Below are 25737 nucleotides of genomic sequence, written 5' to 3' on the forward strand. Positions count from 1 at the left end.
GCGGCAAGACAGTCCTCCGCAGTTCTGGGGAGCTTCTTCCCAGGTGACATGGGGGGGGGCAGCGGCAGAATAAGTCCTTCCACCAGCTCTCAGGCAGTCCCCGATGTAGCTGGGTCTGCCCGATGGCTCCCTCCGAGGCCGAGATGACATTTTGAAGAGGGAGGGGCCTCTTCAGGCAGTCCTCGATGTTGCTGGGTCTGCCTGATGGCTCCCTCTGAGGCCGAGTGACAGTTGAAGAGGGGGGGCCCCTCTCCTTCAGGCAGTCCTCGATGTTGCTGGGTCTGCCTGATGGCTCCCTCTGAGGCCGAGATGACAGTTGAAGAGGGAGGGGCCTCTTCCTTCAGGCAGTCCCGATGTTGCTGGGTCTGCCTGATGGCTCCCTCTGAGGCCGAGATGACAGTTGAAGAGGGAGGGGCCTCTTCCTTCAGGCAGTCCTCGATGTTGCGTGGTCTGCCTGATGGCTCCCTCTGAGGCCGAGATGACAGTTGAAGAGGGAGGGGCCTTTCCTCAGGCAGTCCTCGATGTTGCTGGGTCTGCCGATGGCTCCCTCTGAGGCCGAGATGACAGTTGAAGAGGGAGGGGCCTCTTCCTTCAGGCAGTCCCCGATGTTGCTGGGTCTGCCTGATGGCTCCCCTCTGAGGCCGAGATGACAGTTGAAGAGGGAGGGCCTCTTCCTCAGGCAGTCCTGATGTTGCTGGGTCTGCCTGATGGCTCCCTCTGAGGCCGAGATGACAGTTGAAGAGGGAGGGGCCTCTTCCTTCAGGCAGTCCCCGATGTTGCTGGGTCTGCCTGATGGCTCCCTCTGAGGCCGAGATGACAGTTGAAGAGGGAGGGGCCTCTCTTCAGGCAGTCCGATGTTGCTGGGTCGCCTGATGGCTCCCTCTGAGGCCGAGATGACAGTTGAAGAGGGAGGGGCCTCTTCCTTCAGGCAGTCCCGATGTTGCTGGGTCTGCCTGATGGCTCCCTCTGAGGCCGAGATGACAGTTGAAGAGGGAGGGGCCTCTTCCTCAGGCAGTCCGATGTTGCTGGGTTGCCTGATGGCTCCCTCTGAGGCCGAGATGACAGTTGAAGAGGGAGGGGCCTCTTCCTTCAGGCAGTCCCGATGTTGCGGGTCTGCCTGATGGCCCCTCTGAGGCCGAGATGACAGTTGAAGAGGGAGGGGCCCTTCCTTCAGGCAGTCCTCGATGTTGCTGGGTCTGCCTGATGGCTCCCTCTTCTGTATCCTCTCCCTCAAGTCCTTCCCCTCTCTCTTCTCTTTTTTTGACCTCATCATCTTAGTTTTGTTTCGTGTAATCTTTTTCTGAATTTGATGTGTTTTTTACTTCCTCCTCTGATATTTACGTAAACTGGGATGTTTTCTTGGGGTTCCCCTTCTAGGGTTAGTTTGTTCTAATACTTCCTCCTTCTTTCCTTTATTTATTATCTATTCTCTCCTGATATCTCCTTTCTTTCTTTCTTTCTTTCTTTCTTTCCGGTTTTGTATTTTGTTTTGAATTTTCTTCCTCTAAGATTCCATCTCCCTCTATTTTGTATCTTCTAAGAAATTCTTTTGCTTATTTAGATTGTCAATTGTGAATTTTTTCCTATCTATTGTAAAGATTACCCCTTCCATTTTCCCCATCTGTATTGAATATTGTTTCTCTGATAAATTCTATTAGTTCAGAGTGGTCCTTCCTTTCCTTAATATTTGTTGTGGCAGATCTTTAATATAAGTAATTCTTGTTCCTGGTCTTCTACATAGATTTTTTTTTATCATTTATGTCTAGAATTAAGTCCTGCACTCTACTACGTATGAAATGGATATTGATATCTCTTGGAAGTGTGCCGCCGCTGCCGGGAGGGAGTTGGTGGCTCCAGGCAGTCTTTGGTCTTTGAAGGCTTGCCACTTGCACCCCGCCACTCCTGGACGCCGCTGCTTCCGGGAAGGAGTTTGTGGTCCCAGGCGGTCTTTGAAGGCTCGCCACTCACGCCCCGCGTCCTGTGCGCCGGCGCTGCCAGGAAGGAGTTGGTGGTCCCAGGTGGTCTTTGTTTGCTCGCCACTCGCGCCCCGCTTCTGCTGCGCGCCCCTGCTGCTGGGAGGGAGTTAGTTGTCCCAGGGGGTCTTTGACAGCTTGCCACACGCGCCCCGCCACTCCTGTGTGCCGCCGCTGCCAGGAGGGAGTTGGTGGCCCCAGGCAGTCTTTGTGGGCTCGCCACTCGCACCCCGCTTCTCCTGTGCACTCCTGCTACTGGGAGGGAGTTGGTGGTCCCAGGGGGTCTTTGACGGCTCACCACTCGCGCCCCGCCACTCCTGCGTGCCGCCACTGCCGGGAGAAAGTTGGTGGCCCCAGGCGGTCTTTGAAGGTTCTCCACTTGCGCCCCGCCACTCCTGGGCACCACCGCTACCGGGAAGGAGTTGGTGATCCCTCGCAGACTTGAAGGTTCGCCACTCGCGCCCCGCCACTTCTGCACGCTGCTGCTGCCGGGAAGGAGTTGATGGTCCCAGGCGGTCTTTGACGGCTTGCCACTCGCGCCCTGCCACTCCTGCGAGCCGCGATGCTGGGAGGGAGTCGGTGGTCCCAGGCGGTCTTTGTGGGCTCGGCACTCACCACCCACCACTCCTGGGTGTCGCAGCTGCCAGGAGGGAGTTGTTGGTTCCAGGAGGTCTTTGAAGGCTTGCCACTTGCGCCCCGCCATTCCTGGGCGCTGCCGCTGCTGGGAGGTAGTTTGTGGTCCTAGGCTGTCTTTGAGGGCTCGCCACTCGCGCCTCACGACTCCTGCGCGCTGCCGCCGCCGCAGCCTGGTGTTACTTTCTAATTTGTTATCCTTACCATTGGTTTTATAACTCTTTAGCTAAATCACCATTTTCAATCCTTTTATTAAGTTCCTCTCTTAAATTTAGTCTTAACAGCCACCAAAGTTAACACTATCCTGCAGAGTCCTGGAAGTGAAACTGTAGGGAGCCCTTTCCCACTCAGACTCTACCCCAACTTTCCTTCCTGGAACCCTCACTCTCAGGATCCCATGCACTAACTAACTATTCCCTCAGGACTTAACTGTTCCCTCAACTGCCAAATCCCAACTGTCTATCTTCTCTAAATGTTCAGAAGTCCCAGCACACATCCTATTGGCTGGTCTTCAGCTGCCTTCTGATTGGTTAGCCGCGTGTTCTGTGCACCACAGCGCAAACATCCTAATTTGCAATGAAGAAGCCGATGGGTATGTGCTCATGTGATGAATGCATTCACATTCGCACTGCTTTCTCTTTGGGATGGACGCTGTGTTGTCTTTGCGTGTGATGAGCTAGTGTGTAATTTTATGCATTTTTGAATTGGCCCCACTTTCTTCTTCTTTCGGGATGGTGATACATTCCTCCTGTGTGAAAAAGTCCCAAGAAAACAAAAACAATGACCACAGATGATTCATATAATTTTATAGCATACAATGAAAACATCAAGATAGTGAAATATTTTCTATACCTTGGCTCAGTCATTATTAAATTTGGGACTTCAATCAAGAAATCAGAAGAAGGCTAGGATTTGGAAGGGCAAGTATAAAGTATAAAGATATGTAACTGAATCCCAATGTCAATGCTGTTGTATTTCCACTTTCTATGTAAGGTTGTAAAAGCTGGACAGTGATGAAATCTGTTAGTAAGGGAAACAACTCATTTGAGACGTGGTGCAGAACTCTCCCTAAAAGCTGAGATGATTAAACTGAGACTTATCATGAGAAGACTGACTGATTGACTAGAAAAAAACAATTGTGCTTGGAAAGGTAGAAGACAGTAGGAAAACTGGAAGACAGCGTTACAGGTAGATAGACTCAATCAAGGAAGCTACAGCCCTGAGTCTACAAGACCTGAGCAAGGCTGTTGATAATAGAGTGATTTGAAGGTCTCTCTTCATAAGGTTGCTGTAAAGCAAAGCTGACTTGACAACACTTAAAAACAATGTGATCCTTGCAGCACATGAAAAGGTGGTTGGGCAAGGGAAGCAGGGGAAAAATTCGCCTTTTTATTATTTTTATTTATTTAGGTATTTATATCCCACCCTTCAGCCCTAATGGCTCTCAGGGCAGCTTACAATTGTTATTTTTAATTGGACAGTTCCCTGCCCTTAGGCTTACAATCTAAAAGACACGAAACAAAAGGAGAAGGGAATGGTGGAGGGAAAGGGGATGAGGTCCAGTGGTTCTTCTCTCCCTCTGAGGCCTGGACCAAGGCAGATGGATTGGAGGGAGGGCTCTTCCTCCCCCCTCTGCTCAGCAAGGACTGAACAGAAGTCTTACCCCCAATGCCATAGCAGAGGGTACAGCACAGTGTTGCACTGAGCCATCACAGCTGGCACTGTTGTTGGAGGCCACTCTCAGCAGGCAGCTTGGAGCAGGCCTAAGACCAAGTTTTTTGATGGTGAGAATCACACCACTGCAAGACTTGGTACAAGATGCGGCATGGTTCTTGCACCAGATATCAAGGGAAGTCTTGTGGGAGGACAAATCCCTCAAGAATTCATGAGTTGTTGCTTTGTCTCAGGAACTATTGCTTAGCTAACCTGTGTTAATGATTGTTCTAACAGCTCTGTCATAACAGGCATATATGGAAGGGAAGATGGGACACTGGGTACAAATTAAATTGGGGGGAAGGAAACCTTGGAGTGGTTAGACAAAAGACAGTGTGGGTGGAAAGCTGCAGTCCGGGCAGATGCAGGGGACTTCTCCAGTGGACCATTTGGACATGTCCCACGGATTGGCTGATATGGCAATCTCTGCCAGATGTATACCAGACCACTGCAGCTTGATGCTCTGCTTAATAATTTGTTGCTCCTGAAACCATGCAGCCCTGTGTACTTTCTGCCTTAATTAGATCATATTAATTATGAACCTAGCTGATTTATTGCATTTAAGTGGTGGCCATCCCATTTAACCACAACACAATTACAACACTCTTATTTCAGGCTGCTTGAGCCTGCAGGCAGCAACATACCTCTCAGAGACCAAGACGACACTTCAATATTCTGTTGTAAGTCCCGTTTATTTCTCTTACTTTCTGGGACAGTTTTGCTTTCTCTCCTTGGTTCTGGCAGAAAGACTTATATAAAATGAATTCCTTTTTCAAATGCACATCAAAACTTGTCAGTACTTTTAAGGGGAAAAAAGAGTTATTTAAGGCAGTTAGATAAAAGCCACTCAAGATATTAAAATTATACAGGAGCAAGAACAAAGAGGCTAAGGTGCCATTTGACTTTCATTTTGCTTGAGTTATGCAGGTCTATCTTTAATAAAATAATTACATAGCTACATCTGAAGACAGTACTTTGGTATCTGCTTTACAATCCTGCAGGAGAGAGGGAGCAGGGGAAATTAGGTATGGCCTCACCACCTTGTTTTAATCTGAATACCATTCCTCTTTCCATTTCACAATATCTTACCTGCAAAATTGCCAGCACTGCAGTGTGCAGTTTACAGTCTGCATCACTGAGCCACATTCTGAATTAGCTACAACAAATAGTAGCCATAGAGGTGAAACAGACTGCCCCTTTGCACTGCCATCTGGGCAGCTTCAGAGCATGGTGTTCTGATGCCACATGCTCTGAAACCACCTGGAAGCTGGCATCATGCTGCCCGGCTACCCACACGTGAGCCTACTTCCATGTACACTGGTAGTGCGATATTTACACGCTGCTGGAGTGCCTGAAAGCCGGCTTCTGTCTGCGGTGGGGCGGAAAAGCTGGCTTTTTGTCAGCACAAAAAGGAGCAGCTATTTGCCGCTTCTTTTTGAGCCAACAAAAAGGCGAATTGGGGCCGCAGCATATGGTTGCTGCAGTCCCAGTCTGGCTTTCTCAGGGGTGGCTTCATGACGCCCCTTTGGGGCACTCTGTTTTGCCCCATAATTACATCATTATGTGACGATACTGTGCATCACATAATATAGCATCAGCACTTAAAGAAAAATGTTGCATTCAAAATTCTGTGTTCCAAGTCCAGAGGTACTGCAACTGGCCAGTCATCAGAAATAGATTTACTGTGGGTTTCCTGATATGTGAACACTTTCAGGCCAGAAAACATCCATCAACCTAGAGTGGGAGATCTGGGGATTAGTCTTTTCTTTTCCCACAGTGTGATGGTACTAATTTGAAGACCAAGACTGAAATGTTTCCCTTTCCTAAAAATCTGCCTCTGTCAACAACTTTTGTTTTCTGTTATCATCACCTTCATTGCCACACATATTATCCCAATTATTCCATAAATGTAATTTTGTTCATTTTAATAGCAGTTTTACATGCTGGATGAAAATGCTGAAATCTCAAAACAATTTCTTAAATCTGTTGTTGAAGTAGAATGGGAACCTCCTCCCAAGCCACTTTAACTGTATTCCCACAGTAGTTGACATCATTCAATAGTTCTCCAAATCCTGTTTTATCCTTAAATGAGGTGATAAACCATTCAAGAATGAATTAAAATTACTATAGTCATTACTTATCTTCCTACATGTAACTCCATCTGTATACACATCAATCCTTTTTAAATTTCTACAGTCATAAAAGACGAGAAACTATCTGAGGCTGCATCTGTACTGCAGAAATAATCCAATTTCACACCGGTTTAACTGACATGGTTCAGTGCTATGGCATTCTGGGAATTTTAGGGTTCTTTGACAGAAAAGGCAAAATGTCTCAAAACTACAATTCCTAGAATTCCATAACATTGAGCTATAGCAGTTAAAGTGGTGTCAAACTGGATTATTTCTGCAGTGCGGCTATAGCCTTAGTTGCTTGCAAAGCACATTTTTTACTGGAATTATCATTTACACCCAGTTTCAGTCTTATGAATTGTCAAATGGACCTCAGCATAAAATGGACCTGGGCATACTGTACAGAGGCTTATATATAGTTGGCCCTCCCTATCCACTTATTCAACCATCCACAGCTTGAAAATATGTTTAAAATTCCAAAAAGCAAAGCTTGATTTTGCCATTTTATGTAAGGGATACCATTTTAGTATGCCAATGTGGATAATGGGACCACAGATTTTGGTATCCACAGGCGGTCCTGTGACTGACCAGATTAAATAGTGTTAAGGCTAGAGACCTTGTTATAAAGCGGGAAAGTCTATGGCCCTGCAGGAATGGCTGGTATTCCTGTCATCCCTATGAATATTAGTGTTGATGGGAATTGCAGTGCAGCTATACATGTAGAGCCTTTCCATATAAAGACTAGCCCTGAGTCCAAGCCTCAAGTAGGGGAGGTGTGTATGTATGTGTATGAGTGGGGAGGGGGCGAGATAACACTCTCAAGCAAAATTGGATCTCAGTGTGTAGGCTATTTTGGTAAAAATGGAGAGGTCTGGTCAGTGTATGTGCAATGCCTGAATGCAATGTCCTCTAAGTTTGCAATGGAGGGGACCTATGCAACTTCCATCACCTATTGTAGAAAACATCTCCTGAGCATTAGCAGAAAGATACTGAGTGTAGGGTCACTGGAGAAGAATATACAGTATCTCATTTAGTTGGGGAATACTGTGTGCAGGTGTCCTTGTTGAGTCTGTTATGCATGGGCTAGTTTTGGATTGGCAACTTTGAGGTTCCGGGTGCTTCTTAGCACCCTCTGAAAATAGGACCATGTTCCTTTAGACCTTTAAATAGAAGGATGCCCTGTTTATAAAAAAGAAACGTCACACTGCATTAATGCATTGATCAACTCATAATCATCGTGGATTTACCAAAAGGATTTCAAAATGGCCTCCAAGCTGTACATGGTTGAAAGGACTCTGAATGAGTGGAAATACTGTAATTAAATGGAGGAGGAATTTGGAAAGTTACTTTTTAGGAAGAAAAAAAATAGAATATCATGGTAAACCCCCCCCCCCCACACACACACAATAAGTGAGCAGAGGTATGAAGATGCTTGGGATCCATGTTTTCATCCTACCACTGGTTAGGTATGAATAGCTTTTGTATGTTTTTGTTCTTTGAAGTAATTTTCCAAACTCTGCAGAAGGTCTTATGAACTCTGAGAAGTTTAATTCCCTTCCTTCCATTATCCTTGTCTCAATAGAATATAAACTTGTTAGTTTTAAGCATATAGCTTATTTATTCTATTTATTCTATAATGTATTAAGAATATTGATTAGCTGTGTAAATAATAATAATAAATAACTCTTGTTTATAGCACATTTTATATCAGCTGTTTACAGAACATTGTATATCAGCATGTGCCTTCACTCAGATCTAAATTGTACTTTTAAGTTGAATTAAAAGTACTTAAGAAGGCAGTCTAGCATGTTTATTGCTACTTATACAAAGGAATATGTTTAAGTAACAGATATTTATATGAAAATCAATTTAACTGTATGTGATTACACAACTCTTTGAAGTGAAGTCATTTTGATAACATTGTTACTGTAGCCAGTGTGGTGTTGTGGTTTGAGCATTGGACTGCGACTTCAAAGACCAGGGATCAAATCCCAGCTCAGTCATAGAAACCCACTAGTTGACCTTGGGTAAGTCACTCTCTCTCAACCTCAGAGGAAGGCAAACCCACTCTGAACAAATCTTGCCCAAACAAAACAAACAAAAAACCAACCCTGTGATAGGGTTGCCTTACGGTTGCTGTAAATTGGAAACTACTAGAAGGAATGCAACAATAACAACTCCCATCTGATGAATTCTCTCTACTTTTGCAGCTTACAGTTTATACTCATGTATAAATTTAGAAATTTTATTCAAAACATTGTCCAAAAAAACAAAACAAAAACCCAACCTTGGGTTGACCTATCCATGGATTGGTATAAATACTGTATCTTAACTCATATCAAAAACAGGAACCATCTTTGTGTTGAGCAGCGAAAGGGGAGAGTCTGTCCCTTGAGAACCTAAAAGAAGCACCTCTACTTTACTCTTGGTGCTCCTTTGCCATTACTGCTGTTTTCCCGCCGTGACACCATTTCTGTCCTTTTTGAATGCCTGCCTGGGAAAACAGTGGTGGCAGCAACATTTGTGCCTCCCCTCAAAGAAGTGTCAAGAGAGTAGAGAGAGTTGGTAATTCTTTTAGGTTCTCCTATGATGGACTAAGCTCTTCCCTGGTGGCGCAGTGGTTAAATGCCTGTACTGCAGCCATTCACTCAAAACCACAAGGTTGCGAGTTCAAAACCAGCAAAAGGGCCCAAGCTCGACTCAGGCTTGCATCCTTCCGAGGTTGCTAAAATGAGTACCCAGACTGTTGGGGGCAAATTAGCTTACTTGCTAATTAGCTTACTTGCTGTTCACCGCTATGATCTTTGGAATAGCGGTATATAAATAAAACAAATTATAATAATTATTATTCCCTTTTGCCACTCTATTCAGAGAAGGGGATGGTTCCGTGTGTGTGTGTGTGTGTGTGTGTGTGTGTGTGTGTATTAATTCTGTACTTTAACTCTTTCCCGTTTTCATAGCCCCACCTGCACCTCTTTGCTTCCCTTACACATTGCATAGCCATCACTTACTGTAGTTCCCTCCTTATCCATCCAGCCTTTAGGGTGAACACAAACAGTTTGCTGGAATTTTATAAGTTCTTTGACGTTGTTTTCCTTTGCTTCTTCGTCTTTTACTTTTATCCACTGTGTAGTGGTCAGTTAGCTTCCCACCATTAAAAGTGTGTGTGATAGAGAGCTATTATGTGTACTAGACTGCATTAGAAATGGCACTTGCATAAACCTAATAAAAATACAACCTTAATGAAAGTACTGTTATGCTAATATAGCATCTCAGTAAGATTGGAGCTATTTTATTTTATTTTATTTTATTTTATTTTATTTTATTACTATCCCTCCTTTCTCCCAAAATGGGACACAAGCCAACTAATAAGATACAAACCCATTTTTTTCAGGATTTAAAATTGTTGGAAAGTCATGGAGAATACTAAATGTGGATCATTAAATAAGATTTTCTTTCATTTTTATTAGGATGAAGATGGCAAGTGTTCTTCAAGAAACACATGTAATGTCTTGTTCAGATTTGGAAATTGGTGAAGAACTATCTTACCTTCCAGAAAGGCTAAAAATGAGGCTGCTTCCTTTTCAGAAGAAAGGAATTGTGTTTGCATTGAAAAGAGGTGGCAGGTAAAATTGTTTTAAGCATAGGTTGTACTGAAATTGTCAGTTCTATTCTAAGGGGAATAAACTGATTTAGTGCTTGAAATTCAAAGGCTCTGAAACATTTTGCCAATATTAATTGTTACTCTTTAGGCCTGTTTTATTTTGTTTTATTTTTATTTATTAAAATGTTTATGTCACACCATATATCAAGAGTTCTCAAGGTGAATTGCAAATAATTTTAAGACAAGTTGAACAGCCTAAAATTAGTAAAATAATTTGCATTAAAAACATACTAAACTGTAAAATGAGCTGAAAACAGATTTTAAAAATTACAAGTGTTTAAAACGATACATAACAGTCTTTGGGTTGAATAAAGCTTGTGGGGAAATAATTAATGCTCTATTCATATGTGCCCTTTAAGTATTTCGATGAGGAAGCACTGATGTATATATCAAGGTGGGGGAGGGGAAAAAGGCAGAACTAAATTGGCACCACAAAAAATGTTCAGTTGATGTTACATGTAATTACATGACATGAAATTACACTACATAACCCACAACCAGTTTTATGCTGATGCTATACTTCCAGCACAACAGAGCGGTGAGCCTCCTCCACCAGCCCTTCTGCAGCCAGCAATGTAGCTCTGGAGGGTTCCCTGGCCCTCTGGAACAGTTTTTGGGGGTGCATGGGAGGGATGCAATGAGGAGGATGAAGCATTGTTTTCCAGGCATGCTGGTAGAAGCAGTTCTCTTATGGAAGTACACTGATAGATCCCGGCTTATATTTAGGATCAGGTATCGGTGTTGGGATTTGAGTTTTGGCCTATGACTCTGGAGGCCATGGAACCCCACTGTGGGACCTTGGGGGATAGATTCACCTTAGGCTCACCATAAGTCAGAAATGACTTGAAGGCAAATAACAACACCACACCACCAGCCAAGTAACTATACAATGAAATATTTATCCCAGTCATTCCCAAACTGTGCAGTCCTGTGCTCCAGGGTGCTGCAACAAGTTCACAAGGGTGCTGCCATGGTGTTTTATATTTTCTCTTCTTGGATGTAGCCAGTTCAGGAGACAAGCTTCATAATAGTGACTAGGGAACCTAACAGTCTTGTTCCTAGGGTCCATGCAGCAGTGTTGACACTGGGACTTTCTTATTTTAGGTAAAGGGAAGAGTGCCCAGGCCTTGTGCTCATGGGGAGTGAGAACAGTGATTGTGAAAAGGGGCAGCAGTTAAACTGGGGAAATTTAACTTTTATTTCAAAGGATTGGGGAAAGGGGAACAACTTCTTCTTCTTTTTTATTCTTAACATTTATTTAAAGAGCGCTGTAAAGTTTGCATAGTGCTTTACATAGTAGGGTCAAATAAAATAAGAAAAAGAATAAAAAACATTAAATGATTAAAACTTCTCTAAAAATACTAACTAGTATACAACTTCAGTATCAACCAAGGTGGCTTGGAAGTAGTGATGGTAAAGCTCATTTTTCTAGTCATCCTTCTCCTTCTTTTTCTCTTCCACGCTAGGCCATGTATTGTGGGGAGCAGGTGTAGAATTTCATTCCATAGTTCTTCATAGATAGACTTGGCTGGAGGAAGGAGAACAAGTAGGAGATGGATTTCCATTGCAAATGCGCAATACTTAACATGGATCAGGGCTAACAACAACATTTAATATCTGGGAAACTGTTATGGGGCAGGCTGGTGATGAGAATGGCGGGGGGGGGGGACTAGCATAGAATCATAGAGTTGGCAGAGACCACAAGGGCTATCCATTTACACACCATGTGCCATGGAGCCAGTGAAAGAGGCAGCTTTTTTCTGCCCTAAATAGGAGTGGATATTTTCTCCTATTTGGGGTGGGAGCTGGCTAGATTGGTGCTGTGCATCTGTTTGCCGCAGCCCCAAGCCAACCTTAAATGGAGTGGCTCCAAGCCACCCCATCAGGGCTGTTTGTTTCGTCCCTTAGAATCTGTTTTCCTTAGTTTGAATCCATTGCTCTCGGTCCTCCTCAATATGACAGTCCTTCAGATATTAAAACAGGGCTATCATATCATCTCTTAACCTTCTCTTTTACAGGCTAAACATACCTAACTCCCTAAATCTCTCATTGGGCTTATTCTTGTGCCCCACTGACATCAATAGATCCTCCAGGTTTCTGAGTCACTCCTGTCCTTCTCTTCCTTCTGGATACAAATGTCTTTCCTTCTACAAGGAGGATTGTGGAGGAGAAGAGGAGTGAAACAAGATTACAGGATTTATTGAGATCAATGGGATTTGTAAAGTTAAAATACTGAGAATAAAGCTAGCATTAACTCTCTTTCCCCCACCTGTTGTACACTAATCTGTCTGTGCAGAAGTGCACTAAAAACCATAATATCCAAGTGTTAGCTCCAATCTGTGTATGTCCAACATATCTCAAATCCATGTTAACTCTCCTCCTAATCCTTATCTCTTTCCCTAGTCTTTCTTTTTTATCACCCATCTTCCAGGTTAAGATTTGTTATTTCATGAGGTATTCTGTCCAGAGGGACACTTGCCACTCGAAATGGTAGTTTGGCCATTTGGTTTTCAGTGGATTTGCCATACTGTAAACACAGTAAAAAGTACCTTTTCACCAATTAACATAATTCATTTGGGTTTGCAGACCCACCTTGGACTTATTTTACAATAATAAAAGGATTAATTTGAAATTGAAAATGAGTCTGTCTCACTGACGTCTCAGCAGTCTGTCTCACTGCCAGACACTTTTAGTGCTTTTATCTATTTCTATGGTTTCCTGTGAATTGCTGTAATAGGTATTGTTATCAGTCTGGTACCTCTCATTGGAATCAGATTCAGCTTTAACATGCCATGTGCAAGTCATTCAAGGTTCTATTTTTGGTGAAAATACCTAATTCTTGCAGGACAAGCCATTTTGTTACTGATTTAGGACTACATAGTGTAATTAATGATATACAAATGAAATGGTTGCTTATAGATTTTAAAACATACTAAACTTTCCTTCTTTAAATAGCCGCAGTATGGAAGAGATGTTAATGCTAAAGTATTGGCTTGTGAGTAGGATGCAAATTATATGCTGGACTGTTATATAAAACTGATTCACATGTGTGGGTGAATATCCTAGAAAAATCTGGAACTCCACATTGAAGGAAAACAGCCCTCTTCCTCTCTACAGTATGTTCAGTTCAAATGTATGAGTCCTGTTAATTAAAGGGAAGAGGAACACCTTGGTGCTAAAACTATGATAGTTTTCCTTTGCTATCTATCTTTTGTGTTTATTTTGTTATCTATCTTTACATTGTGCTCAGTTGGAGTTAGTTACTTCCAGAAGAGGTGGGAAGCTAGGATATAAATGTTTTTAAAGAAATAAGGACATGTTAAAAATGGATATCAAAAGATGTTTTTAATTAGCTTACTTGCTAATTAGCTTACTTGCTGTTCACCGCTATGATCTTTGGAATAGCGGTATATAAATAAAACAAATTATTAAATTAATTAATTCCTGTTTACAGTTTGTGTACATTGTATTTCTCCATTTTTTGATACTAGTTTTACGTAAGCATCTGTAGAGGCTGGTTGACCCAGATTAGATACCAAAGCAACATAAAATCATGCCACCCTTCTCTCATTGTAGTTTGTTATTATGGTTTACTTCCAAACTACACTCAGACCTCCAGTTCAGCACACTATAATTGAGATAATGCCAGATTCCAGAAAATCCCTTTACACACATGCATGCCTTTAATGTAACAGAAGCTACTCCTGTGCACAACAACTGGTGCATGCCTGCCCTTTTTCTTTGTTGCAAATTGGTGTTTTTGAGCTCTGGGAAAACCTTTTGATCTGCAGATGTCCATTTGTACACTTTCCTTTGTAAATATGTCATTGAAGTATGGTTTAATGGTTAGCTTATTGGGATAAGGAGTTGGGACACCCAGGTCTGAATACTCACTGAGATGTATGATTCAGTGGTGACCTTAGTTTCAGCCTGGTTGGTGTAAGAACAAAGGTGGGGAAAGGAGAGCTCCATGTATGTGACCTATATGGATGGGAGGGGGCAGGAGGAGTTATACCTAATAAATAATAAAAGTTTGTTTTAGCCATTGTATTGACAGGCTGTTGAGTTAACTGACAGTCCCTGACAGGTGAAACATTTAAGTAGAATTAGAGAGACAAAGGTAGTGACGTTACAGTTTTAAGTGTGTACATGTGTTATGGCCAGGTGACATTAAAATTAAATTAATATTTTTCAAAAGAAAATCACAGTGATGCTGCAGAGCCTATTTCTCTTTATCTATTTTTAAAGTATTCATTAGCAAAAGCAACAACACAGTTCCTAGACTTTGTCACTCCAAGGGACCTGTAGGCTGTTGTTAGGCAGTGTCATGGGGACTGGCATAATATCACTCTGTGAGGTTTGTGCTTGAGTGGGGATTTATATCCCTCATACTTTAGATGGTTTACAATGATTTAAAATAACTTATCATATGAAAGAACCAGAAAAGATCCTAAAGAGTAAAGATATACAACTGAGCACTAAAGTTAGAATCGTCCAAGCCATTGTATTTCCCACCACCATGTACAGATGCAAGAGCTGGGCAGTGAAAAAAGCAGGTAAGAAGAAAATCAATTCAGCTGAGAAGTGGTGCTGGAGAAGAGTGCTTAGGATACCGTGGACAGCCAAAAAGACAAACAAATGGGTCCTTGGACAGATCGAGCCTGCAATATCCTTAGACGTCAAGATGATCAAACTGAGACTGTCATACTTTGGCAGGGCTCATTAGAAAAGATAAACATGCTAGGAAAGGTAGGGGGAAATGGAGAGGCAGACCGCTTGCTAGATGGATGGACTCAATTAAGGAAGACATAGGCATGAAGTTACAGGATCTAAACAGGGCAGTGGAAGACAGGAGGTGTTTGAGACACAGGGTCGCCATGGGCTGAGGGCAACTCAAAGGCAGTTAACAGCAACAATATAATATTTTACTACTGAATGGGAAACAATTGCTTTCCCTGTCATTCCAGTAGAATTAAAAAAGGACAAGGATGCAATTATTACATGCATTGGGGGCAGAGTGCGATTCATGCAATGTTTATATTTGTTGGTGGAATCAACTTGGAAGAAGGAGGATGTTGCATTTAATCTTTTTTTTAAAAAAATCATTTAGTTTTAAAGTAAACGATTAGCTATGGTATTTTTTTGTGTGGCTTTATCTAAGGGAGCAGGAGTCTAGGACACTTGAGTATTATTCATACCCACTTACGCTTTTTTCCATGTGAGCTGAGTTTATAGAATGAAATTAAATGGATTGCCTCAACACTCAATTAGCATTCTTGGATGTAGTCCTCATAGATGTCAGGAGCAGATGGTATGTGAATGATTTAGTCTCATTTGGGTAACTACCAGTTAAAAGGAAATGACTAATTGAACTTCAAAGAACAAGATGTCCTGCTTGTAGCAGTCAAAATGTGTGACAGAATTCAGATTTGTGCCTCAAAATTTTTATCTGAAGATCTGTTTTCTTCTGCTTCAGCAGCACATAACCTTTCTGCAGGCGTAGACAGCTTGCTCTGGTTTCATCACTATAGGAAGCTATGAGGGGGAAAAAATCTTAGAACTAACAGAACATGAGTGTCAGATGTTGCACTTTATTACAAGGATAAGGGATATAATATTGAATTACTTTAATTTCACTATAATGAGTCTTGTTATGTGGTATGTATTATCCTTTCATTCTGCTCACAAAAACATGGAATAGTTAACTAGACATAACATAATCAAGTAAATGGTAATTAGATGTTACTGTATATAGTGCTAGGTAGTTTTCCTTTTAGATGTCACCTTCATATCATGAGACTTTTCCCTAAAGCTTTGAATGGACTGGGTGGGGGGATTTCTTATAGTCCTATCAGTGATCCCCAAACTTTTTTGGCCTACTGCCCTCTTTCCTCTTGGGTGACAACCCTAGTGCCCTCAATGTCTATTTCTTAATATTACATCTACTGTTTGTGCAGCAAACAACTGGACAGTGGTGTCTACCTCAGCCCCACCCAGCTTGCCACTGCCTCATCTTCCTCTTCCTCCTTTTGTTTGTGAATGCGGCAGTGGCTCAAGCCTGCTCCTCCCTCTCACCTGCACCCTCCTTATAGCAAAAGGATGGCTGGCTGCTCTGTTGCTCCCAGGGTGACCGAGTGCAAAGGGAGAAGCTTCTCCCCAGTGAGGAAGGACTCTCAATTCTTCTTCACCAGAGTATACAAGGGTGCAGCCAGCTTCCCACTCCCCCCCGCCCCCTGATGAGGAAGGACTCTGAGAGAGGCAAGCAAGGCAAAGGGCTCTTTTGAAGAATTGACCCTGTACACTCCACCCTTTCCTTCCCCAGAGATGTACCTTCCTCACACAGCTTCAAATTGTGTCCCCCCCACACACAAAATGGTTTCGTCTGCTGCCTCTTTTCTCAGCCTATTCAGTGAAAGAAAGCAGGAGCAGCACTGCAGCTCCAGCCCGCCAGCTAAATCCCAGCAAAACGTATGAAGCTTAAGCAAGGTCCCAAATGTGAAAGCTCCTTTTTGCTGCACCTTCTTTTCTGCTGCCATGTACTGTAACTCCTCATCTCCATGGTCATCACCATGGTCCTAAAGCTGCTGGTTTCCTTTGACATTCTTGCACACCAGTATTTTGACTGAAGTCCCCCACTCTTTTGCTGCCTTTTGCCTAACTGCTCCCCTGGGTCTTTCCACTGCCCACAGGGGGAAGTACTGCCCACTATGGGAATTCTGTCTCAGTTATGGCCTGAATCTGTCCAAGGGCTAGGTTTTCACGACAGCCTTGGGTTTTCAACTAATGAATATATTTTTTGTTCTTGTGATTAAAATGTTTCTCCTATATTTTGCTTTTCTGTTTTTAACATAACATTAGTTGTCAACTGCACTGAGCATTTTTTTTTACAGAAAGGGAGGTTATAATATTGTGTATGTCACTGTCATATAGCATAATTTTGATATTGTTGACAGGATTTATTTAAAATGTATTCCCTGTTTAGCAAGTGATGTATAAAATGGTACATCTAAATAGGCAAATGCTCACTACTGCTGGACTCACGAGACCATGTGCAAGAGTTGCTGCCTAAAGAGACTTGCATCTTTAGCAAGTTTCTGGTAGTCAGGAGATCTCATAATAATAATTATTAAAAGCTTTTCTCCTATACACAACTTATGGTAGCGGTTGTGATAGCGTTCATAATAGTAATGTAATATGTACCAGTTTTAAAAAAACACACAAGTTCAACATTTCAAGCATATATGCCCTCTGTCAAGGAAATTCGTTGAAAGATAGTGGCTTGGATCCAAAGAGCCTGACATGAGTGGAATTTAATTCCTTCCATTTCCTCAAATATAAAGCTTTGATTTTCACCTTTCTACCTCTCTTATAATGATTAAATCCATGACACTTGGCACAATTGATGTCCTACATAGCAGTAACTGGGAAACTCTAGCATTTTACCTGCAGGAATTGAAAAGTTGGAAATGATATGTATGTTTTAGACAAATGTTATTTCCAAACATCTGCTCCATTTGTTCTAGTTTTCTTGTGTCTTGAACAGAGGGTAAATCAAAGTACAGCGCTGCAGGTCCCATAAAGACAGTTTAAAAAAAAAAACCCCAATAACCAATCATCTACTAACAACATCTGGACTTTCCTGCAAAGATTGTGCTAATGGCAAACTATATTTCCATAGATACTTGAACTGTCAATCCTCAAATCATCTTCAAGAAAGTCAGTCTTGCCAGTGAATCATTGTGATTATAGGCAAAATTTATTTATTATTTTCTCCAAAAGTGACAAATGCTACAAACTAGATAAAAAAGGAGGCAGTCATGCTAGTTGGAGATTGCAGGAGTTGCAGTTCAAGGTACCTGCAGTTCAAGGTTGGGACTGTCAGCGCAACTGCTGGGGTCCAACAACCACTGTCAGAAACTCAAACGAGTCCTGGGTTTAAATCAGACCCTTGTAGCAGAGCTGGCAAATTTCCAGAAGCCGAAGCGTGGCTCCAAAGTCCAAGTTGGGATGACAGCAACTGGATGTCTTCCAGGAACTGCAGCAATGCAGGATCCTCCGGGGACACACAGCAAACCGATGCTATAGCTTCTACTGATAAACCACCAGAGAAACTAAGTCTCCCAAAGTGCTCTTTATTCACAGTGCTATTATACAAATACAGATCTTTAAAACTCCAAACCATACCAATCCAACTCTTTCTACAAACCCACAAGCTATCCCTTGCAACTCCTGGGTTTATATAGTCTCCAGACCATGTGGTCTCCCAAACCCAGTGAGTTCAGGTGTGTAACCATGTCATGTGTCTCCTGTGCAATCTAGACACATGGTTTCATCATCCATGGCTATGTGCACTTGGACACTGAAGTGTCCTTGAGACAATGAGCTTCAGCTGAGCTTGATCAACCTTGCCACTCTGCTGAATGCTCGTGGCCAAACACATACACATCAAGCATTTCCCTGTGTGCTGTGTTTTAACCCTTCAAATCCCTGACAGGGACAGGCTAATCTAGATGTAGAGAGTGCATCTCATGAGTCCCCAGCAGCTAACAAACTCATTTTTGTGTCCCCCAGTTTACCCTGAGTACAACCAAACCTAGGCTGAGATCGTACTGGCCCACTTGAATTTATAGTAGGGGATGGGAAAGATTTAAACCCAGATCTCCTGGATGTTTAACCATCTCTAGCCAGTACAACATACTCATTTTCCAGATACACATGAGATGACCAGTGTGTTCAGTGTGTCAAGTCCAGTGACTAATCACTACATTTAAAGACATGCGGTGGAAAATGGAATTGTGCTTTAAAAGGGAAGCAAGAACTTGGATATTCCCATTGGGATATTTTTATCCCCTTCCCACCTTTGAAAAAGTAATTCCATGCCCTATCAGAAAATCCTCTCTTCAGTTGAACAAGTTTGCTATGCACTGTGGGTGGATGTAAATAGTGCTATTCAATAAATACAAGTCTAACATTCCCTTGGACACTTAAAATTAGGCATATAAATATTTGTATCCTGGACAGTGATAACATTCAGTGCGAGTGTATATTATATATTCTGAATAATAATTCAATTAATATGGAATGCATGATTTATTTAATCACAGTTGTACATATCTTCTAACTTTCATATTTTGTCCTCTAGGTGCATGATAGCAGATGAGGTAAGTGGCTTTCTATCTGTGTCTTTCCCTCTGTTTCTTATATTTTCTTTTACCATTTCTTTTAGAAAGTTTATTCAAGTGTGCAACTCTCCCCCTGCCCTGGCAAACCCATATACTTCTCTGGGAGGTCCTGTAGAAGGTGTCTTTGCTGGTTAGGGCTTCTGGGAGTTGCAGGCTTTGATCTGAAAGTTCCTCTTGTAGATGCTGCTGTAGCTGCACTCATATTCAGAGCTTTGGCCCCTTAAGAAGATGTTGGGTTGACTCTTTAAAAAGCCATGATGTCTCCTGCCTTTGCCAGGGCCTCTATCTTCTCTGTAGAAGACTGACTTAATAATGCTGGTATATGCTGCCAGAGCCTGCATAGGGCTTTGCTTCAGATTGCATTCAGCTTTCGTGGATAATGCCACTACAGATTTCTCATAGGAGCCATAGAAATGGTGTCTCAGGAAAAGCAATAGATGTCCTCCAGATATGGGTTATTATTTTCCCAACAGTCTTCTATCCATTTTGTATTATGAATATTTTTCCTCTGGTGTAGTTGTCAGTTGAAACAGTGGGACTGATGGAGCTGCTCTCCTTTTTGCAATCAAGTACGACCTTAAGTCTGACATTCTTAAGAGACATGTAGCATTCATGTCTTCCCTCTCACTCTCACTTAATCACAATTGTGGATATGCCCCCAGTGGTGTACAGATTTCCTACCTGGAACTTACACTTGGTCCTAAAAGCCCTTACTAGCCCTTTTTTTTAGTCCTTCCTTCCTTTTTTTTTTTTGTCCCATCCCCTCTCATCTCTTTGAAAGGTTGGAGCATGCATTATCTTTCTTCAGGACTTTCAAAATCTGCATCAGACACACAAGATATGAGGCACAGGGTTATTAAACTCTTCATATCCTTTAACTCCTCCTCCTTAGGTAAGGATGTTTCCAGTTCTGTGTTAGTGCATACTGTGTGTCCAGGAAGGGTGAAATATTCTGCAACTGAATTTTGGGTATTGCTGTTTCTAATGTTAGATTTATGTCCATTAATCCTCTTGCACAGAGACTGTCCTGTTGTTCAATGTTGAATATAGAGGGGCATTGCTGGCATTAGGATGGCATATATCACATTGAAGGAAGAGCAATTAAATGTGCGTCTGATGTTGTGAGTGATGCTATTGGTCCCTGTGGTATTGCTCTCAGCGTAGATGAGGAGACCGAACTGGCATTTGGGTTTGTGGCTGGGTCTTGTCCCTGTGTTACAATCCATGTTATGTATCCTGTTGTAAGTGAATAGCTGTTTAAGATTTGGAGGCTATAGGCCAATAAAGGCCTGCCTCCCAGAGTTTGTGTGAGGGCTGTGTTATTCTCCACAATTGGTAGTATTTTGTTGATGATGTGAATAAGTAGTCTTAACTGGGAATGATTGGTGTCCACTAGGGATGTTGTCATTTTATGTTTTTGGTCTGTCTTGTAAATGGTTGTTCTGTGCTTGCTTAGGTGACTCTAAGGAGAACCTGCCATGGGATTTCCTTGGGAAGATTTGTCCAAAGGAGGTTTGCCATTGCCTTCCCCTGAGGCTGAGAGCATGTGACTTGCCCAAGGTCACACCTTGTTGATGGTTAATCTTGCCGTGTCAATTTATTTCTTCACCTTCTTAGGTGGGTATGGGTAGTTTGAGAAATGTCTGTTGTAAATCCAAGAGTTTTGAGAGTCTCTGTCTTGTGGGTTGGAACAGATGTGTATTGGAGGGTTTGGCTGTAAACAATAGATTTGTTAGTGTGTGCTAGGTGGAAACTGGAGCCATGTAACTTTGTGTAGGTTTTCAATAGAGTGTGATGCTTAGAAATCCATTGTGCAGTTGCACAGTGGTGTCAAGAAAGTGAATCTGTTGTTGGATTGTTTCACACTCATGTTGATGATAGGGTTAATGTTACTGGAATCCTGGTGGAACTCCTCAAGTGATTGCTTTCCATGTGACCAAAGCACAAAGATGTCATCAAGAAATCATAGGTAGGAGAGAGGTTTTGGGTTGCATGTGCTGAGCCATTGTCCTTTAATAATTATTTTTTAATGATAATTTTGTAGGATACAGAGAGGTTGATGCAGCAGGATCAACTTCACTTGGAATTAGCTTGTAAGTTTAAGAGAACTCCAAGGAAGGATGAGGGTACTCCAGATAAGGAAATAATATTGTCTTTTTACAACCATTTTTGGGCAGTTTAAGCCACTTTAGTATGTTAAAAACAGAGATATCCATTTTTTTTATTTAAAATCCAAGCAACCAGTGTTTGAAGTAAGTATAGGTTTTAGTGTTGATTGTCTGTAATAATTAAACCCACATAAGCCACCATTCTGCATTACGAAAAAACATGTTTCTATGGAGCTTCACGTGATTCTTTAGTATTTTTGTTTTGCTTCTTTTTCTAGTGACAGAGGAAGGCCTTTAAGAAGACAAATGAGATTGGAAGTATCAAGTAATTACCGGCCTATATAAGTCTCTGCTATTTTCATTTGTTTTTGTTTGTCTCTGAGGTACAAACACAAGGTTTAAAATAATACTCAGTTTTTAACCTTTTGGCCCCATACAGACAGGCCACAATAAAGCTGCTTAGGACCACTTTTGAGGTATGCTGTTTCAATGATGCATGCGTACTAAGAGTCCGGAAGCTGCTCCAAAGCTGCGCTCTAATCTTTAGGACTGGATCGTGGCTTTGGTGCAGCTTCTGAACTCTTAGTAAGCATGCATCATTTAAACAGCATACCTCCAAAGTGACCTGAAGCAGCTTTATTTTGGCCTGTCTGTATAGGGTCTTCGTTTCCAATAGATGGAGGCTTCCTGTGGTAGCTTTTGAGAGGTAGAAAAGTATAGAAAACGGGGGCATTTTTCCCAGAAATTTGTGAAAAGCAGTGGTCTATACCAGCTGAGAGAGCAAGTGTGGCATTTGAGTGTTGGTTTGAGTGTTGGACTATGACTCTGGAGAACAGGGTTCAATTCCCAGCTCAGCCATGAAACCCACTGAGTGACCTTGGGCAAGTCACATGCTCTTAACCTCAGGGGGAGGCAGTGGCAAACCTCTAAAACAAACATTGCCAAGAAAACCCCTTGATAGGTTCGCCTTAGGGTCTTTTCTAGGTTGTCCTTGAGGGAGACATCTTGAAAAGCAGTTGTGCTTCAGTTGCTTCCCAGGTGAGGCAAGGGCACAGTTCCTTGCTTGCTTCACCCAGAAAAGTTCCTTCTGCCCTTTGTCCATTAGACATCTTTCACTACCCTTTTTAGTCTGCTAGTCTTGTAGACCTTCATTTTTCCTTTTCCTTTGTGACCTTGGTGAAGGAGAACCCTTTCCTTTACATTTGTTCTTTACCACTTTTTCATGGCAGTGAACCAAGGAGTGGGGAAAAAAAACCCTGAAAAACAAACAAGAATACTATAGATGTCCTGGTGATGAGACTGTATGGCATGTGATCCAGATCCCCGGAGAGGCTCACAAAGCCAGACTCCTTCAAACTTATGTCAGTGTTAGAGTCTCAATACAGGGAGCAAGAGATGGAGCACACAGCTGCTTCAGTGGTCCACCAACTACTCACTAATAAAGCCAGGGACTTGACTGATTAGTCACTTTCCTTGTCTAACTTTTACCCAGTGAAATATAGTCATCCCTCCGTATCCACTATGGATTCAACCATCCACAGCTTGAAAATATTCAAAAAATATAAATTGGATTTTGCCATTTTATAAAAGGGACACCATTTTATTATGTCATTATTTTTAATGCAACTTGAGTATCCACGGATTTTGTTATCCATGGGCGATCCTGGAATCAAACCCCAGTGGCTACCAAAGTATATCAGTACAGTAGGCAGTATATCATCCTTTAAGTAAATAATGCTTTATCTGGGGAAGGAATTATTTTATTTATTTATTTATTTAGGTATTTATATCCCGCCCTTCAGCCCTAATGGCTTTCAGGGCGGCTTATAATTATTATTTTTAATCAGAAAATAATTTAATTTAATTTAAAAGAATTTAAGTGGCAATGGCTTCAAAAGTTTTCATTTAGCACTTCTATAACTGGAAGATGTGATTGCTTTTACATTATGTTACTTTGACAGATTACTCAGATGCTGTCAAATTTACTGCAGAGCTAGTAGTTAAATTTAATTTGAACCTGTGTAAACAATTTATATGGTTAGTGCATTTTTTCTTCCTTTCATTTAAAGAATTCTAAACTCTTTTCTTCCTCTTTTCTGATTTCATCTTAGATGGGCTTGGGGAAGACTATCCAAGCAATAGCAGTATCTTACTACTACAAGAATGAATGGCCTTTGTTAATAGTAGTGCCCTCATCACTGAGGTATCCTTGGGTCGATGAGATGGAGAAATGGATTCCAGATCTCTCTCCAGAAGATACAATCATCATTCAGAATAAAACCGACATTTGGTGAGTGGCATATTGGCAATGGCCTTACCCCAGGTATAGCTATGTAAGTGGGCACAAAATGATTTCATTTTGCTACTTTAAAAGCTTGCTTTAAATCATGGGTGGGCAACTGTAACAAATCAGGGAGGGGACAATTTTCTGCTCTTAGAATAGAGGGAAGCAAGATAGAATACCAAAACATCCAGAAATGGCTGAAAGCTTTGTGGGAATGGAAAAGTACCTTAAAGGTAAACTGCTGCTCCTGAAATCTTCCAGGAGAGGCAACCCGCTCTTTTGTGTGTCAAATAACTAACAGTTCAGGACATCTGAAAGGGTCAAGTATGGTACCTAAAATAAAAACAGCATTGGGAGGGGCACTTTATCTATCCCTGGTCTACATTCAGTTGTTAGTCACAACTAGGAGGGTCCTACTGAATCTGTGGAATATATAGTGACTTTCCATATTCCTGTTGATACAGAGGGCCTGCTATATTCAATTGAATATAGGTCTTTATGTCACAGTGTAAAAAGGAAAGGAATGTTAATATTTGTTTTCATTCCTTATTTCATTAATTCACAAGGACCTAATAATAATAATAATAATAATAATAATAATACTGTTCATTTATAGCCCGCTTTTCCAAAAAGAGATCAAAGCAGGTTACAATAAGGGTACAAAACATCATACAATTTAGAGCTAGGGTAGCAAATCTTCTGTAACTGAAAGAGAAATGGGGAGAGGAGGTGTTCCCACATAACCTTTGTGCACAGATATGTTCTTGTGTACCCATACTTCCTCCTCCTCTCAAAATCCATGATGAGAAGGTTTAAATCTCCCCTTCTTGAGTACTAACATCTCATGGGTACCCTCTTCCCCCTGCATTGGTTCTAGCTGATTGATGTTGGGAATAGCTTTTCTCATTCTCTGTCAGCTGAGTGGGAAGGAGGTGTGCAGTTTGAATGGGGGGGAATGCTTAGTGTACACAAACAAGTTGCTGTTTACTTAAATTGGTGGTGTTCACTTCATGTCGCCTACCATTCAGTTGCATGGGAGAGCACAATTATGATGTGGATGGTGGTGTATGGTAATGATTCTCTCATTTCCCCCTGCATTATTGAATTTGGTCTGTCACTCAAATGGCAAAAGTATAGCCATGGCACCTATGTGAGCCACATGGAAAGCCTCCACAGTCTCCATATGAGCCGTATGTGACCCAGATAGTCTAACTCTCATAAATTCAGAGGCTAAGAAATTGTATTTTCTGTTTAAAAATGTCTCCTACTGATAAGTCAATTCTTTAATTGGTTGATCTAGTCTGTTGATTGCTGTTTAACTGGGGCTGTTTGAAATGTTACACTTCAGAGACTTTGGCTTTATTATGCACTTAAATCATATTAATTTGAGTTATGACTAGTTGTCCCTTGAAGTTTGCTTTATTATTTGGTGACTAAATAATTTTCTTTTCCCATTTTTGTAGGAGGGTATCTACAAGCAAAGTGATTGTGTTGGGTTATGGGCTGCTTACTTCAGATGCACAGACTCTAATAGATACTCTATACAAGCAGAAGTTCAAAGTAGTAATAGTTGATGAATCCCACTACATGAAATCCAGAAATTCAGCCCGTAGCAAGATTTTGTTGCCTATTGTGCAGAATGCTGTTCGCGCCATTCTCCTCACTGGGACTCCTGCTTTAGGAAGACCTGAAGAGGTTCTGTAAATCACCTTTCACTTTCCAAATCACAGTTTGTTTGTCACACAAAACATACTGGCTTATTGAGACAAGCTTTGAGTGTTTTTGCTTCCTGTTCCCTTTTCTCACTCAGATTCCTTGTCTTGATCCCCAATTTTATACAGAAGCCTGAATTTCAACTAATATTGCTTGTGTCAATCATAGTTAACCTGCATTTTTTTTTTTTGGGGGGGGGGGAGCAACCACGGTTGCTTCAAACCAGGAAAAGAGCAAACAAGTGAGGCCATAGAAGTGCAGTGGGGAAAACCGACTCTGTTGCTGATTCTTGACTTGCCCTGTCTTCTGAATAGGGCATAAAATGAAGCAATATA

The 25737-nt window shown here is 41.8% G+C and overlaps 1 protein-coding gene across 5 annotated transcripts in view; it reads left to right on the forward strand.

Annotated features, from left to right (window-relative positions):
* Nucleotides 1-25737, forward strand: part of ZRANB3 (zinc finger RANBP2-type containing 3) — a 94196-nt gene that overhangs the window by 34980 nt on the left and 33479 nt on the right. For 2 of the 5 annotated variants that reach the window (XM_042444937.1, XM_042444941.1), the window contains exons 2-5: nucleotides 9922-10077; nucleotides 19258-19276; nucleotides 23517-23695; nucleotides 25153-25384. In XM_042444937.1, the coding sequence (XP_042300871.1) occupies nucleotides 9923-10077; nucleotides 19258-19276; nucleotides 23517-23695; nucleotides 25153-25384 (585 nt within the window). In that variant the 5' untranslated portion in view covers nucleotide 9922. Of the gene's footprint in view, nucleotides 1-4934; nucleotides 5000-9921; nucleotides 10078-19257; nucleotides 19277-19360; nucleotides 20915-21683; nucleotides 21731-23516; nucleotides 23696-25152; nucleotides 25385-25737 lie in introns of those variants that run through there. The other 3 variants (XM_042444938.1, XM_042444939.1, XM_042444940.1) reach the window with 3 other exon arrangements.

The sequence above is a fragment of the Sceloporus undulatus genome, chromosome 1 (genome assembly GCF_019175285.1).
Source record: "Sceloporus undulatus isolate JIND9_A2432 ecotype Alabama chromosome 1, SceUnd_v1.1, whole genome shotgun sequence".
Lineage (NCBI taxonomy): Eukaryota > Metazoa > Chordata > Lepidosauria > Squamata > Phrynosomatidae > Sceloporus > Sceloporus undulatus.